The sequence below is a fragment of the Oncorhynchus mykiss genome, chromosome 9, assembly GCF_057628025.1.
Source record: "Oncorhynchus mykiss isolate SJ-2025 chromosome 9, ASM5762802v1, whole genome shotgun sequence".
Taxonomy (NCBI): domain Eukaryota; kingdom Metazoa; phylum Chordata; class Actinopteri; order Salmoniformes; family Salmonidae; genus Oncorhynchus; species Oncorhynchus mykiss.
This window is the reverse complement of record NC_143030.1, coordinates 46,021,369-46,035,176: the sequence shown is the minus strand read 5'-3', so window position 1 is coordinate 46,035,176 and position 13,808 is coordinate 46,021,369. Positions and strand designations below refer to the sequence as shown.

At 47.4% G+C, this 13,808-nt stretch overlaps 1 protein-coding gene across 6 annotated transcripts in view; it reads left to right on the top strand.

Moving 5' to 3' along the window:
• Positions 1-13,808, top strand: part of LOC110532095 (helicase ARIP4) — a 71,359-nt gene that overhangs the window by 47,788 nt on the left and 9,763 nt on the right. For all 6 annotated transcript variants that reach the window (XM_036988009.2, XM_090184321.1, XM_090184320.1 and 3 more), the window contains 12 exons: positions 3,185-3,413; positions 4,434-4,570; positions 4,743-4,874; positions 6,611-6,843; positions 7,123-7,305; positions 7,525-7,658; positions 8,447-8,640; positions 9,001-9,343; positions 9,579-9,756; positions 9,895-10,107; positions 10,309-10,427; positions 10,745-10,860. In XM_036988009.2, coding sequence (XP_036843904.2) covers positions 3,185-3,413; positions 4,434-4,570; positions 4,743-4,874; positions 6,611-6,843; positions 7,123-7,305; positions 7,525-7,658; positions 8,447-8,640; positions 9,001-9,343; positions 9,579-9,756; positions 9,895-10,107; positions 10,309-10,427; positions 10,745-10,860 — 2,211 coding nt within the window. The remainder of the gene's footprint in view (positions 1-3,184; positions 3,414-4,433; positions 4,571-4,742; positions 4,875-6,610; positions 6,844-7,122; positions 7,306-7,524; positions 7,659-8,446; positions 8,641-9,000; positions 9,344-9,578; positions 9,757-9,894; positions 10,108-10,308; positions 10,428-10,744; positions 10,861-13,808) is intronic.

Below are 13,808 nucleotides of genomic sequence, written 5' to 3'. Positions count from 1 at the left end.
GTATTCAGTGTATCCTCTGAAGAGGATTATTAGCTAGTGGGTTTAAAGAGACCAGAGATGCTGTTTTGGTACACTGCATTGTTCATCTCCAACTAGGCACGGCAGAATTTTCCACACAAAATAACACCACAAGAGCAAACAAACATACGGCTTAGTGGCGTACTGTAGGGGTAGCGGGGGAGCGCTGTACACTGTTTCCCTCAGAATGCCCTTTGTCCTCCTCCCGGTCCCCAGGAAGGAAACTGTGTTGGGGGTCGGTGGTGTCGGGTCCTGATGCCTATTCTGCGGCATTTAACTTTAATAACTGGTTCATTTCCTTGCCTTGGTTCATTTCACTCCATGGCTGTTTTACTATTTGATATCCCAGCAGTCCTTTGTCAGACCGCCCCTCCCTCTAATAGGATTACTCGGGTTGGACGGCTGAGTTTGAGGGGGGGGGGGTGGGTTGATTTAACCCATATCCCTGTATTATGTTCCCCAACCTTGTGTAGTAATAGTCTGTCGTGCTACAGTGTCACGCGACGCCACCGCCCCTTTTAACTCACTGGCTATTATGATTGGACGACTGCCACGGCTCGGTGTGTGTGTAGTGTCGTTGCCATGGAGCTAGTCCACTCCGTCCCTGCTCACAGAAACCAGGGGCGATAGAGAGTGTGTATTGCCATGATTTGTTCAGTACCATTCAGAAAGTTGTTTTTTTTTGTTTCCTGGTTCCTGTGTTGGGAGAATGGAACTTATTTTGGTTATGTAACAGTGGGTTGTGTACTGTAACATCGTGTCCCCACTGTTTGGTTGGACAGTGCTGACGTTCTCCTCAAGGTGTGTGTGCGTCCACTGGCAACTCACCTGGTCAGAGGCTCCCATAGCAATACTAATCCAGAATCGCTTAACGATATAGAGTGACGCTGTTAAAATTCATGTTTGGATGCCGGCTAGCTTAACTTGGCCTGATGAGGCTTTGGTCTACATGGTCAAGCCTTAACATAACCTACCATCCCACACTACCCCCCCCCCCCCCCCCCCTCCCCCCCTGGTGCCAATGGGTTTTGTCTTGATGGCAGGAGGGTTGGGGTAATTGAGGATCTTGATCATCAAAGCTGACCTAGCTATTAATAGGCTTAGTGCCGGCTATTGCATAAACATGCTTACTACACCGGTCACGCACATTAGGCTTGGGAGGTATCCAGATTGTCATACCTTCATACCGACCTTGTGCCATCCTGGGATATTCGTTAATACCGGCACTGAACACTAGGGGCACAATTTTCAAACCCCACTTAGCATCTGTAATCTGAAGGTTAGCAATGCTAACAAGTACATGTCAAATCCCCATTTAAAAAAAATGCTAACGAGGGCAGGGTTAACATGTTATACAGTCTCTGGCCTAAACTATTTGCAGGACAGACCTACCAGCTCATAAAGTTATACAAGTAACTCAAAAATGCCACTCACCGTTTGCTGCACGCACAAAATAAATATTAAACAGCAAGGCTCTGCTGTTACCAAGTCGATGCATGATTTTGGAAGACGCTAACAACTCCAAACCCTTGTAACCTTCATGAATTTTTGAAAGATATGTTTTTTTTGTAAGTCTCCTTTTGTATGGGTTTGGCCCTGGCCCTAACACCAGGGTCATATTCATTAAGGCATGCAGCATTGCTTTGAATTATCTCTGTTTCAGTCTGTTTTCTTCCCTTTTTTAACCTTTGACCCAGTGCAGGGAGGGGGGAGTTACTGGTGATGTAGAGCAAGGACTGATAAAATGCCTGGCAATCGACAAAGGGTTTGCTTCCTACAGGAGGGTAATTTTAAGCTATGATCTGTCCCAGAGAGAATTGACGTCTGTAATTTTACAGGGGCTGTAACGGAGGGACAAAGCCCAGATATACAACAAGTAGACTTACACAAACTTTAAACAATCTTCTGGATTACATTGCGTATTCCTAAATGGTTTAATTACCTATTTCATATGGGAAGGGTTTGGCGCCCAACCTTTCAGTAACCTCTGTACACTGAGTGTACAAAACATTAGGAACACCAGTTCTTTCCATGACATCGACTGACCAGGCGAATCCAGGTGAAAGCTATGATCCCTTATTGATGATCCCTTATTAAATCCACTTCAATTAGTGTAGATGAAGGAGAGGAGACAAGTTAATGAAATATTTTTAAGCCTTGAGACATGGATTGTGTGCCATTGAGGGTGAATGGGCAAGACATAATATGAATGTGCCTTTGAACAGGGTATGTTAGTAGATGCCAGGTGCACCGGTTTGAGTCATTGGGTTAAAGTGCTTAAGTAACTATACTTTAAAGTACTACTTAAGTAGTTTTTGGGGTATCTATACTTTACTATACTGTTTATATTTTTGACAACTTCTACTTCACTGTATTCCTAAAGAAAATGGGGTGCTGTTTTGACCAGGGTGCAGTGTATAGGGTGCTGTTTTGACCAGGGTGCAGTGTATAGGGTGTTGTTTTGGATGCAACCACAATGAAACAACAAGCTCCAGGTGTTCCTACCTCCTCAAAATCAGGTTGTAACACAAAACAAAATGAAAAAAGTCACGGGGTGTGAATACTTTCTGAAGGCACTGTATTTGCTTTGTCTATTTTGCTCTTGGTTAGGTGGATCTGGGTTGAGCTGTATTGGGTTGGATTGGGCCTGTCAGTGTTGGCTACAATGAGACAGTTGAGATGTATGTGGTTCATATTGAGAGGGGGGGGGGGGGGGCTGTTTATGTGGGCAGTATCTTTGACTGACAAAGCTGGTGATTTAAACTGGTCTGTCCATGAAGCACCAAAAGCCCCCCTGCCCATAACCCCAGCACCAGCGCTCAGTGTTTCATAAGTGCTCCATGTTTATGAGCACTTACATAAGCACCTCAGATCTAGTCCAGAGTGCCTCCTGTCTGCATGGAATGAGGGCCAGACAGAGTCGTATCCAGCTCTGGCCAAGTTACTCCCTCCTAAACACAAAGGATTACTGTCTCAATGGATCTTAAATATAAATCCTTCTGGGTCTTTTTTTGAAACTGTTCTCGAATCAGTCTATACCACTCCTTCAGTGATGGAGAAATCCATGCCCTGTTATACAGCATGCCTTTCTAGGTGTTCAATCGACATACATTTTCCTTGATTTTCCATCTTGCATATCGTGATCTCCTCCCTCCTCTCTCCACAGACCAGCCTCATAGCGCTCCCTTCAGCTCGGAGAATGAAGCGCAGGGAGGGGACTCTGCGAGATGGCAGTGCACTGCCCCATCTACCTCACCCTCGGGGGAGACGCCGACCCACCCCTCTCGACCGTCCTCACGGCCCGAGAGCCAAACCCCCTCGCGGTCCCTGAGGGAAACCAAAAAGAGCTCCCTCTCCTACTCCAACAAACCCGCACACATGAGGAGGAACATCAGGTATGACCTCTTACAACATCCAATATAGGCCCTTAACCAACTTCAAAGATTCAATGAACAGTGATATTCAACCATTAATTCCCTTGTGATCTTAATCATCCCTACTGCACACATAGTGCATCTAAAGCTGTGTTCTCCAGTGTTCTCTAGCCTGTCTCGCTGGTTTTCTCTCGTGAATGAAGAAGATCTCTGTATTACTCAGTCTGGCAACAAGTCAACCACGCTGCCATGAGTGGGATTATTTCCCAAGTGTTTATTACATTATTAAAGCTCTCTCTCACACACAGACAGATATACTCACAAACACCCATACGGCGATAAACAGACATGCACACAAATACACTCTAAACCAGCGTTTCCCAAACTCTGTCCTCCGGACCCCCACATTTTTTTTAATTTTTATTTATTAACCTTTTTTTGTCCCGAGGGCCGAGTTTGCACTAAACACATACAGCATTGGTAATGTACTGTATCCCCATGCAATCTGGCACACTCTAGTCAGTCTGTTGGCCCTATAACAGAGATGGATGCCTGAGGCCTATTCTGAGATCTCTACTCTCTCTCTCTCTGTCTCTCTCTCTGTCTCTCTCTCTGTCTCTCTCTCTGTCTCTCTCTCTGTCTCTCTCTCTGTCTCTCTCTCTGTCTCTCTCTACTCTGTCTCTCTCTACTCTGTCTCTCTCTCTACTCTGTCTCTACTCTGTCTCTCTCTCTACTCTGTCTCTCTCTCTACTCTGTCTCTCTCTCTCTCTCTCTACTCTGTCTCTCTCTCTCTCTACTCTGTCTCTCTACTCTCTCTCTCTCTCTACTCTGTCTCTACTCTGTCTCTACTCTGTCTCTACTCTGTCTCTACTCTGTCTCTCTCTCTCTACTCTGTCTCTCTACACTCTCTCTCTCTCTCTCTCTCTCTCTCTCTCTCTCTCTACTCTGTCTCTACTCTGTCTCTACTCTGTCTCTACTCTGTCTCTACTCTGTCTCTACTCTGTCTCTACTCTGTCTCTACTCTGTCTCTCTGGGATTTAGAATGCTGTTGAGGGAGCACCAGTTGGAGGCGGTGACCAAAGCTGCCCAGCTGGAGGAGCTAGAGAGGCGGCAGAGGCTGGAGCAGCAGAGGAAGGAAGGGCACTTCCCCGTTCCCCTGCTACCCGAGTACACTCCAGGTAGGACACACACACACATGATTGATAGCTGGAGGGTGAAATCAGAAATGTTTGTGTCAAATCAGAAATGTATTTGTATTGAAATATAACATATCATAATGCCAATGTACTGACTTGATACTAAACCCACTCCGGTAACTAACCACTGCATATCTGCCTCTGTCCCCTCCAGGAGATCAGAGTGTGTCTGCTAGCGTGGCCGAACGGGACCATGTGATATGCCTGAGCACCAGTTACAGCAGCACTAATGTCAGCGAGGACGACTCCAAGGCTCTGATCACAGAAGCACACGCCCCAAAACAAGGTGAGACCCCAGTCACTATGAGACACCGATTTTTAGTATCGCTCATTAAAATGGAGACTGACTGTGGTCCTCCTGCGCCAGGCGGCCAGATTTCCATGTTTGATATGCTTGGTAATGTTATGACCCGTTTCTCTAGGTTTTCAATGTCACTCATTATACCTTATACACAGAAATTACCTTGTGTGGGTCAGATACTTACTGTGTGTCAAGTAATGGAAATGGTCTCGCTGTAGAGTGTACTTTTTATGAAAGTGCTTCATGAAATTAGCTCAAGATCGCATGGGTTAGTTATCGACTGGGACCGGCTCTGAGCAGTCTTAGATGGATTAGCTGGCTAGAGAAGGAGAGTCGCTATAGTATAGAACTATGTAAGCTCTGGTGGGCATCGTGTGCTTTTCCTCTGCTGGCCATGACAGACACTTATTCACACAGACACACACACACACACCAGTCTGCTTGTGGGTATAGATCCACACCGAACAGATCCGTTCCCAATTAAAGCCAGCGGGGTGGAAGGGGGTTCATCAGAGACCGGTCTGGTGTTGCTGGGTCTTGCGTAAGAGGGAAGGCAGGATAAGGTGACAATGTCAGAACTGGAAGTTGGTTTATGGCGCAAATAGCTGGTTAATCCTGGTTAATGCCAGCGCCAGCCAGCCTCAGCCCAGGCAGCGTGGTGACATTTCTGCCCAGGGTTATATAAACCGTCCTCCACTACTATAATCTAACTTGTATAACCACCTATTCACCAGATTTATATAAGCCCTCTATCAATGGCTCTCCACGTCATCTATATTAAGTGATAAGTAACGTGTGTTAGACTTCAGATGTGGCATGGAGGAACGTTACTTATTCAAACGTTACTCAATATAGATGACGTGGAGAGCCATTTAGAAGCTATGGATATTATCTTTATTTTTTGGGGCAAACCGATTTTGACGTGGCTATTTGAGACGAGGACAGGTCAGGTGGGAACTTTTTTTTTTTTAAGATTTGCTTACCTAAAGATACGAAGACAAATATAAATGGCAGAATTATTATGGTTTCACTTTCATTTCATAGAGTTTGTGAAAACACATGCCATCTTTTGGAGTAATGGTGTTATTGAAACACTAATTATTGAATCGAATATATAATATTTAGTTTATTTGTATTTTTTTTTTACCTTTTAATTAACTAGGAAAGTCAGTTAAGAACAAATTCTTATTTTCAATGACGACCTAGTGGGCCTGTTCAGGGGCAGAACGACAGATTTGTACCTTGTCAGCTCGGGGATTTGAACTTGCAACCTTTCGGCTGCTAGTCCAACGCTCTAACCACTAGACTACCCTGCCGCCCCGTATACTAAGCAGTATTGTGTAACATAATGGTCAAAATGACTGTTTTGATCAAAAGACAACTGCGCAATGGAAACGGGGTATTATATGCATCAGGGATGGGCAACTTTGATGTGGGTGGGGGCCACAAAAAAACGGAACTCATCATGAGGGGCCACAGAGGCTCATCAGCAAAACATTTTAGCGGCCCCCCTCCTGACATTGTAAAGATCATTTCCTGCAATTCTACACGTTTTTCCATCGGGTGACGTTTTTAATATCACTGATGATCAATGGACCCCTCCCCGGTTGCCAAGTTGCCCATCCCTGATGTAGATATATATTAACTGTTTCTCCATTTCCATCTACAATACTAACAAAAACACTGTGTCCCTCTTTTTCTTTTCCCTTTCTCAACCGTAGACGTGATCGAGCTGAGCTCCGACGAGGACGACGCCCTACAGATCAGCAGCGAGTCCACCAATGAGGAGGAGGAGGACCGGTCGGCGGCACCCGAGGCGACCGGCGCCCACGCAAACGACGCTGTGAACCAACCGGACGCCCAGGGGCGTGTCTTGGTCAACCTGAACCACCCAACCGAGGAGGCAGACCTGTTCCTCTCCCCTCAGCTGGCCCGGGTCGTCAAACCTCATCAGGTACAACTGACTCAGTACAGACATGGATTTTCTCGTTAACACAGGCAGCCTAGCAGTTAGTATAGGGACCGTTTCCCTGATCCATATTAAGCCTAAAAAGCACTTTCAATTAAGTTTGTCTGTCTCTGGGGAAACCCCATGGAGACGAACCATTGTATACAATGCAGTCAAACAACTGCAACAACTTTAATGAGTTGAATCTAATGATCCCACTTCTCTCTCTCTCTCGCCCTTTTCTCTCTCTCGCCCTTTTCTCTCTCTCGCCCTTTTCTCTGTCAGATCGGTGGGATCCGTTTCCTCTATGACAACCTGGTTGAGTCTCTGGAGCGCTATGAGAGCAGCGGGGGCTTCGGCTGTATCCTGGCCCACAGCATGGGCCTGGGCAAGACCCTGCAGGTCATCTCCTTCATAGACGTTGTGCTCAGACACACCCAGGCCCACACTGTGCTCGCCATCGTGCCTGTGAGTGACTTCCTGTACTCTGTTCTCTCTCTGCGTTCGGTGTTCCCTTTGTAATCAAATCGAATGTTATTCGTCACATGCGTTGTAAACAACAGGGGTGGACTGACAGTGAAATGCCTACTTGCGTACATACCGGATGTAGCTTGTGGTTTCTTGACTGAGAATTTACTCTTCCTCTCTCTCACGCTCTTTCTCTCTCTCTATATATATTTTAAATAGGTCAACACGCTACAGAACTGGCTGGCCGAATTTAACCTCTGGGTCCCGACCTTTGATGCGCTACCTGTGGACGTGGACCTCACCCAGGTCTCCCCGCGCACCTTCAAGGTCCACATCCTGAACGACGAGCACAAGTGAGTTTCCCGTCCTCTCTGGGAACGGAGATCTCCCATTCCCTCCTCTTTAAAAGCTGAAGGCGCCTTAGGCTTGATCATGGTTTTGTGTTTGTGCGGGACTAGAGATGATTCACTCATAGCCCTCGCTCTGCTTCTGCTTAAGTGTTCTGCGTCACACAACTGCCTAAGATATGGCTCTAGCACTCCACTGCTGTGTATCAAGTGTGTGGCTTTCCATTGCACACACACACACTACTGCTCTCCTGCAGACTTGTCATAGCAGTTGACCCAGTGACCTAATCGCTTCCTCTGCTCCATCCCTCTCTTTCTCTCCCTTTCTTGCTGTTCCTCATCCTGTCCTCTATCGACCCCTCCCTCCCTCGCTCCCTCCCTCTCTGTGAGTGAAGTGAAGCCGAGTCTTTGGCATCTGGCTCTATCATTTTTTTCCCCCATGTGTTAATAAGTCTCTCTGTAAGCCTGGCCGCGCTCATCAGACAAACCACACAGTGTTGCAGAGTTATCAGTCAATGATCCCGACTGTACAGGAACCAGGGAAATGTTTGTTAAAAAAAAAAAGAAAAAAAAGATTTCATAAATAGATGCACAAACACGACTCCTCTATCGCCCAAGTGTGTCACTACTTCCAGTCTACTTAAATGTGTCTAAATGGCTGTGCTGTTATGTGTCGGACATTGTCACTGATGTGCTATCTCTCTTTTCCTCTGTTCTCTCTGCTCTGTCTCTCTCTGCTCTCTCTGTGCTCTCTTTCTTTCTGTGTGCGTTCCGTCACCTTCTTCTTTTCTCAGAACCACGACCACCAGAGCGCAGGTGATCTCTGACTGGTCGCGGGACGGCGGCGTGCTCCTGATGGGATATGAGATGTATCGCCTGCTGTCCCTGAAGAAGAGCTTTGTGGCGGGCCGGAAGAAGTCCAAGAAGGCCCAAGGACCGGTGGTCATCGACCTGGACGAAGAGGACCGGCATCAGGAGCTCCTCAAAGGTCAGTAGGTCAAAGGGCACGGTCTGCACGTTTCAGACCATGGCAGCTTTTCTTACATCAACGCAAGGCTATCTGCACACCAGGCTTTTTCTCGATCTAATGTGTCACCCTTTGTTAGAACCCATGTTACTGTAGATAACAGTCACACAGTAGCTCCGTCACTTTAGCATGACTCATAGCTGCCATTTATGAGTGACTCAGATAACATGAGTCACATAGATGAATTTGAACATAAAGTAATTGCTTGGATCGTACTCCTACATACACATCTTCAGGGCTACCATTGTACCCGAAATGGCTCTAACGTGACATCCCCCCCTCTCCCCCTCTCTCTCTCTCTTTTCCTCTACCCTCCTGTAGGCATAGAGAAGGCCCTGTCTCGCCCCGGCCCGGACTTGGTGATCTGTGACGAGGGCCACCGCATTAAGAACTGCCACGCCAGCACCTCGCAGGCCCTGAAGAACATCCGTACCCGGCGGCGTGTGGTCCTCACGGGATACCCCCTCCAGAACAACCTGATAGAGTACTGGTGCATGGTGGACTTTGTCAGGCCTGACTTCCTGGGCACCAGGCAGGAGTTCAGTAACATGTTTGAGAGGCCCATTCTGAACGGGCAGTGTGTGGACAGCACGCCGCAGGACGTCCAACTGATGAGATACCGAAGTCATGTCCTCCATAGCCTGCTGGAGGGCTTTGTGCAGAGGTGAGACTGAGAGATCTCTGGCTTGGTGCAGCTGGTTAGAACCCACATTAACTGATGCTAGTGCAGTATCTCTTTTCTGGGACACTTTATAGGCCAGTTTCCCAGATGAAGTCTGTTCCTGGACTAAAGAGCACTTTCAAATAGAGATTCTAGTTGTAGTCAGGTTCTGTTTGTTCGTGAACGTGAAGACCCACAGAGATATTTGTGGTCTAACTCGGGTTGTGTTTGTTTCCAGGCGTGGTCATGACGTGTTGAGAGACCAGCTCCCCTCCAAGGATGAGCACGTGATACTGGTACGACTGTCGCCCCTGCAGAGGGCCCTCTACACAGAATTTATGAACCGCTTCAGAGAGGCAGGCAACAGCGGCTGGCTCAGCCTCAACCCACTCAAGGCCTTCTGCGTCTGCTGCAAGGTGTGTGTGTGTCTCTGTTTTGGCATGCACAGGAATTAAAAACCGTTGTGAAGTACATGTATATTATATTCTGTATACATGTCCACATTTTCATTCAGACGTCATCCTAATATTGTAGTAATGTTTGCCTGCAACCAGATCTGGAACCACACAGACGTGCTGTACGAGGCACTGCAGAAGGAGAATCTGGCCAATGAGCAGGACCTGGACCTGGATGACATCACCAACAGCCACGCCCGCTGCCCCGCCCCCAACCAGAAGGGCAAGACTCCGGAGGACCCCAACAGCATCGGAGGGCTGAGTCTCAACGCTCTGCAGGAGAAGGCCAATCAGGTCATCACCTACGAATGGGTACGCAGCCACACTTCACTGCCAAGCCTTTGGTTTTCCACTCCGTTTAAGTGGCAGTTGGTTGTCATCGTGGATGTATGCTGCTTGGGAAACAATTTGAGGACTGCTCATTTAGCATAGGTTTCAGTGAAAACTGGTTATTACCTGTGCACTACAATTACACTGTACTGACTTATCTCCCTCGCTCGCTCTCTGTTGCAGGCGAAGGAGATCATGTCTGACTATAAGCCAGGGATTTTGGAGAACTCTGCTAAGATGGTTCTGCTGTTCCACCTGATCGACGAGAGCGTCAGGAAGGGAGACAAGATCTTGGTCTTCAGGTCGGAACAAAAACAAGACCTCACGTTTGACTATTTTGTTTACTGTTTTGATCTTAAGTTTTGACACGTTTTTCTTTTAGCCATGAAAAATCTGAACCGGCAGGCAGGTAGCCTAGCGTCTGTGCCCTTGAGCAAGGCACTTAACCCTAATTCCTCCTGTATGTTGCTCTGGATTAGAGCGTCTGCTAAATGACGTAAATGTGAAATGGCAGCATATATAGACGGACAAACCTAATCTCAACTGGTTTAATTAGTTTGACTGTAATTTCCAAGGACCCCTCCTCACCGTATCGCCCTCTCCACTATGTCTCCTGCAGCCAGAGTTTGTCCACCCTCTCGGTCATCGAGGAGTTCTTGGCCAAGAGGCCCATACCGGCGGGCAGTGCCAGAGAGGGCCACAACCAAAACTGGCTCCGTAACCACAACTACTACAGTATGTTTTATTTGTGCTTCCCATGACTGTATTTTTGTGTGTGTACATATGCATGCATACATACAGTGCATTCGTAAAGTATTCACACCCATTTTTCCACATTTTGTTACGTTATACATACAGCCTTGTTCTAAAATTGATATTTATTTTTTAAAGATATGTTCCTCATCAATCTACACACACTAACCCATAATAACCAAGTAGGAAAACAGGTTTTTAGAAATGTTTGCAAATTTAAGAAAAGACAGATACCTTATTTACATAAGTATTCAGATCCTTTGCTATGGGACTCAAACTGGAGCTCAGGTGCCTCCTGTTTCCGTTGAACATCCTTGAGCTGTTTCTACAACTTGATTTGGAGTTAGTGCAACAGATCACAAAGCTCCCGGTTCGGATCGCGGTTTTGAGTCGCGGATGGGATCAGCAACAGAAAAAGAGGAGACAAATATAACTGTGCTGGTATCTGGCATTCAGGTCCTCTCTAATGGCAGCCTTGACATCTCTAGTGACTGTGCCGCCATTCCTCACTTAGGGCCACGGATTGTAGAATCCTTGTTTTCAGAGGTAGGATCATGGACACAGACAGTTTCTGTGCTCAATAGGGTTGAGTTTTGAGGGGTTTGAGCTCCTGGAGGACCTCCTCTGCCACTTTCACGTCATCATCAGACAAGGTGACGATGTCTTAATGTTTTTTTCAGGGTCTTGTCTGTCAATGCCGCTCAAGATAGCTCTCCAACATGTCATAAGTGGAGGTCCATCTTGTTGTGACATGGTGTCTGAGCTTGTGGGTCGGTAGCTGTAACATTTCCTGCTTGGTCTCAAGCACATGAGCGGCTGTTGTGTTTCGGTGGAAAGAGGAAACCACGTTCCTGATCCTCCCAAGGGGGCGGTCCATCTGGTTCACTGAGATTCCCCTTTGGGATGCTAAATTGATCACATGTGCAAAGAAAGCTATGTGTGGCCCCAGTCCAGCCTCTATCACTGCATTTATTTGGTGGTTGGGATATTGCTATCGGGCCTCTCTAGCTTGCACTCTGCTACTGCTCCTAGCAGTACCTGCGCAGGATTTGTGCCTGTGTGACTCATAGAAGGGGCCTGTCTGTAGCACCGGACTTTATCTCCCACTCCTCTGTGGTGTAGTGCGCAGTCACAGTCACATAGCTTTCTGTTACCCTGGAGGTCCACTCCTCTGTGGTGTAGTGAGCAGTCACAGTCACATAGGTTTCTGTTACCCTGGAGGTCCACTCCTCTGTGGTGTAGTGAGCAGTCACAGTCATGTAGATTTCTGTTACCCTGGAGGTCCACTCCTCTGTGGTGTAGTGAGCAGTCACAGTCACATAGCTTTCTGTTACCCTGGAGGTCCACTCCTCTGTGGTGTAGTGAGCAGTCACAGTCATGTAGATTTCTGTTACCCTGGAGGTCCACTCCTCTGTGGTGTAGTGAGCAGTCACAGTCACATAGGTTTCTGTTACCCTGGAGGTCCACTCCTCTGTGGTGTAGTGAGCAGTCAGTCACATAGCTTTCCGTTGCCCTGGAGGTCAACCCGTCTGTGGCGAGGGCAGCAGAGGATGCCTTGGATAATTCGTAGACAATTTTGATATTTTCCTATTCATAAAGATCTGGCACGATCTTCATACTGAAGTGGGTGCGGTGCGCGAGGGGATTTCGTAGCGTGGCTCAAGCACTTTCACCATATGTTTAAACCCTTTGTTTTCCACAACAGCGTATGGCCTCATGTCTGCAGCGACAAACATCCCAATAGATTTGGTGATGGCTTCAGCCCGGTCTGAATCTGCAGCAAAGAGCTTAAATGCCACGGTGAGAAGTTGTTGTCTTCTTGGCTGAGTTGGCTCCCGCCACTGACACACCAGGGTGACGACGCTTTAAATGTGTGGCCCCGCCCGATGTATTTCCATGATCATACGGCTTTCTTGTGGCACAATGCCTACACACCCACCCTTCTTCCGACGTCACGTCACATTTGACAGGGAAGCCAAAATTCTCCCATACATGAGACTTAAATGAAGCCAGTTCTTCAGCTCCTCCGCTAGCCACGGCTTTTTTTCTACGTGACTTTTTACAACGCGAGCATCCAGGATTGATTCGTTGGGATTCAACATGCCCCCGTTCACGTGAACAGTACACGCAACTGCCTTTAAAGAAAAAGTATCAACTCAACCTTCAGTCTTCAGAGTGAAACACGGCATCTGTCTTGTCTCTGTCTTTTCACTGCAACTCTGCATCGAGGTTTAGGGAGTTATTACTTTAAAAAGTAACAACGGCAGTAAAACAGTATTTCACACTATGATGGTTAAACTTTGGGTTCCCGTGCGTGCCGAACCGCGTCCGAACCGTACGGGCCACGGAGTAACTACGGTCCCTTACACCACTAATTGGAGTCCACCTGTGGTAAATTCAATTGATTGGACGTGATTTGGAAAGGCGCACACCTGTCTATATAAGGTCCCTCAGTTGACAGTGCATGTCAGATTAAAAACCAAGCCATGAGGTTGAAGGAATTGTCTGTCGAGCTCCGAGACAGGATTGTGTCATGGCACAGATCTGGGGAAGAGTACCAACACATTTCTGCAGCATTGAAGGTCCCCAAGAACACGGGGACCTCCATCATTCTTAAATGAAAGAAGTCTGGAACCACCAAGACTCTCCCTAGAGCTGGCCGCCCGTGCAAACTGAGCAATCGGGGGGAAGGGCCTTGGTCAGGGAGGTGACCAAGAACCCGATGGTCACTCTGACAGAGCTCCAGAGTTCCTCTGGTTACATGGGAGAATCTTCCAGAAGGACAACCATCTCTGCAGCACTCCACCAATCAGGCCTTTATGGTAGAGTGGCCAGATGGAAGCCACCCCTCAGTAAAAGGCACACGACTGCCTGCTTGGAGTTTGCCAAAAGGCACCTAAAGTACTCAAAGACCATGAGAAACAAGATTC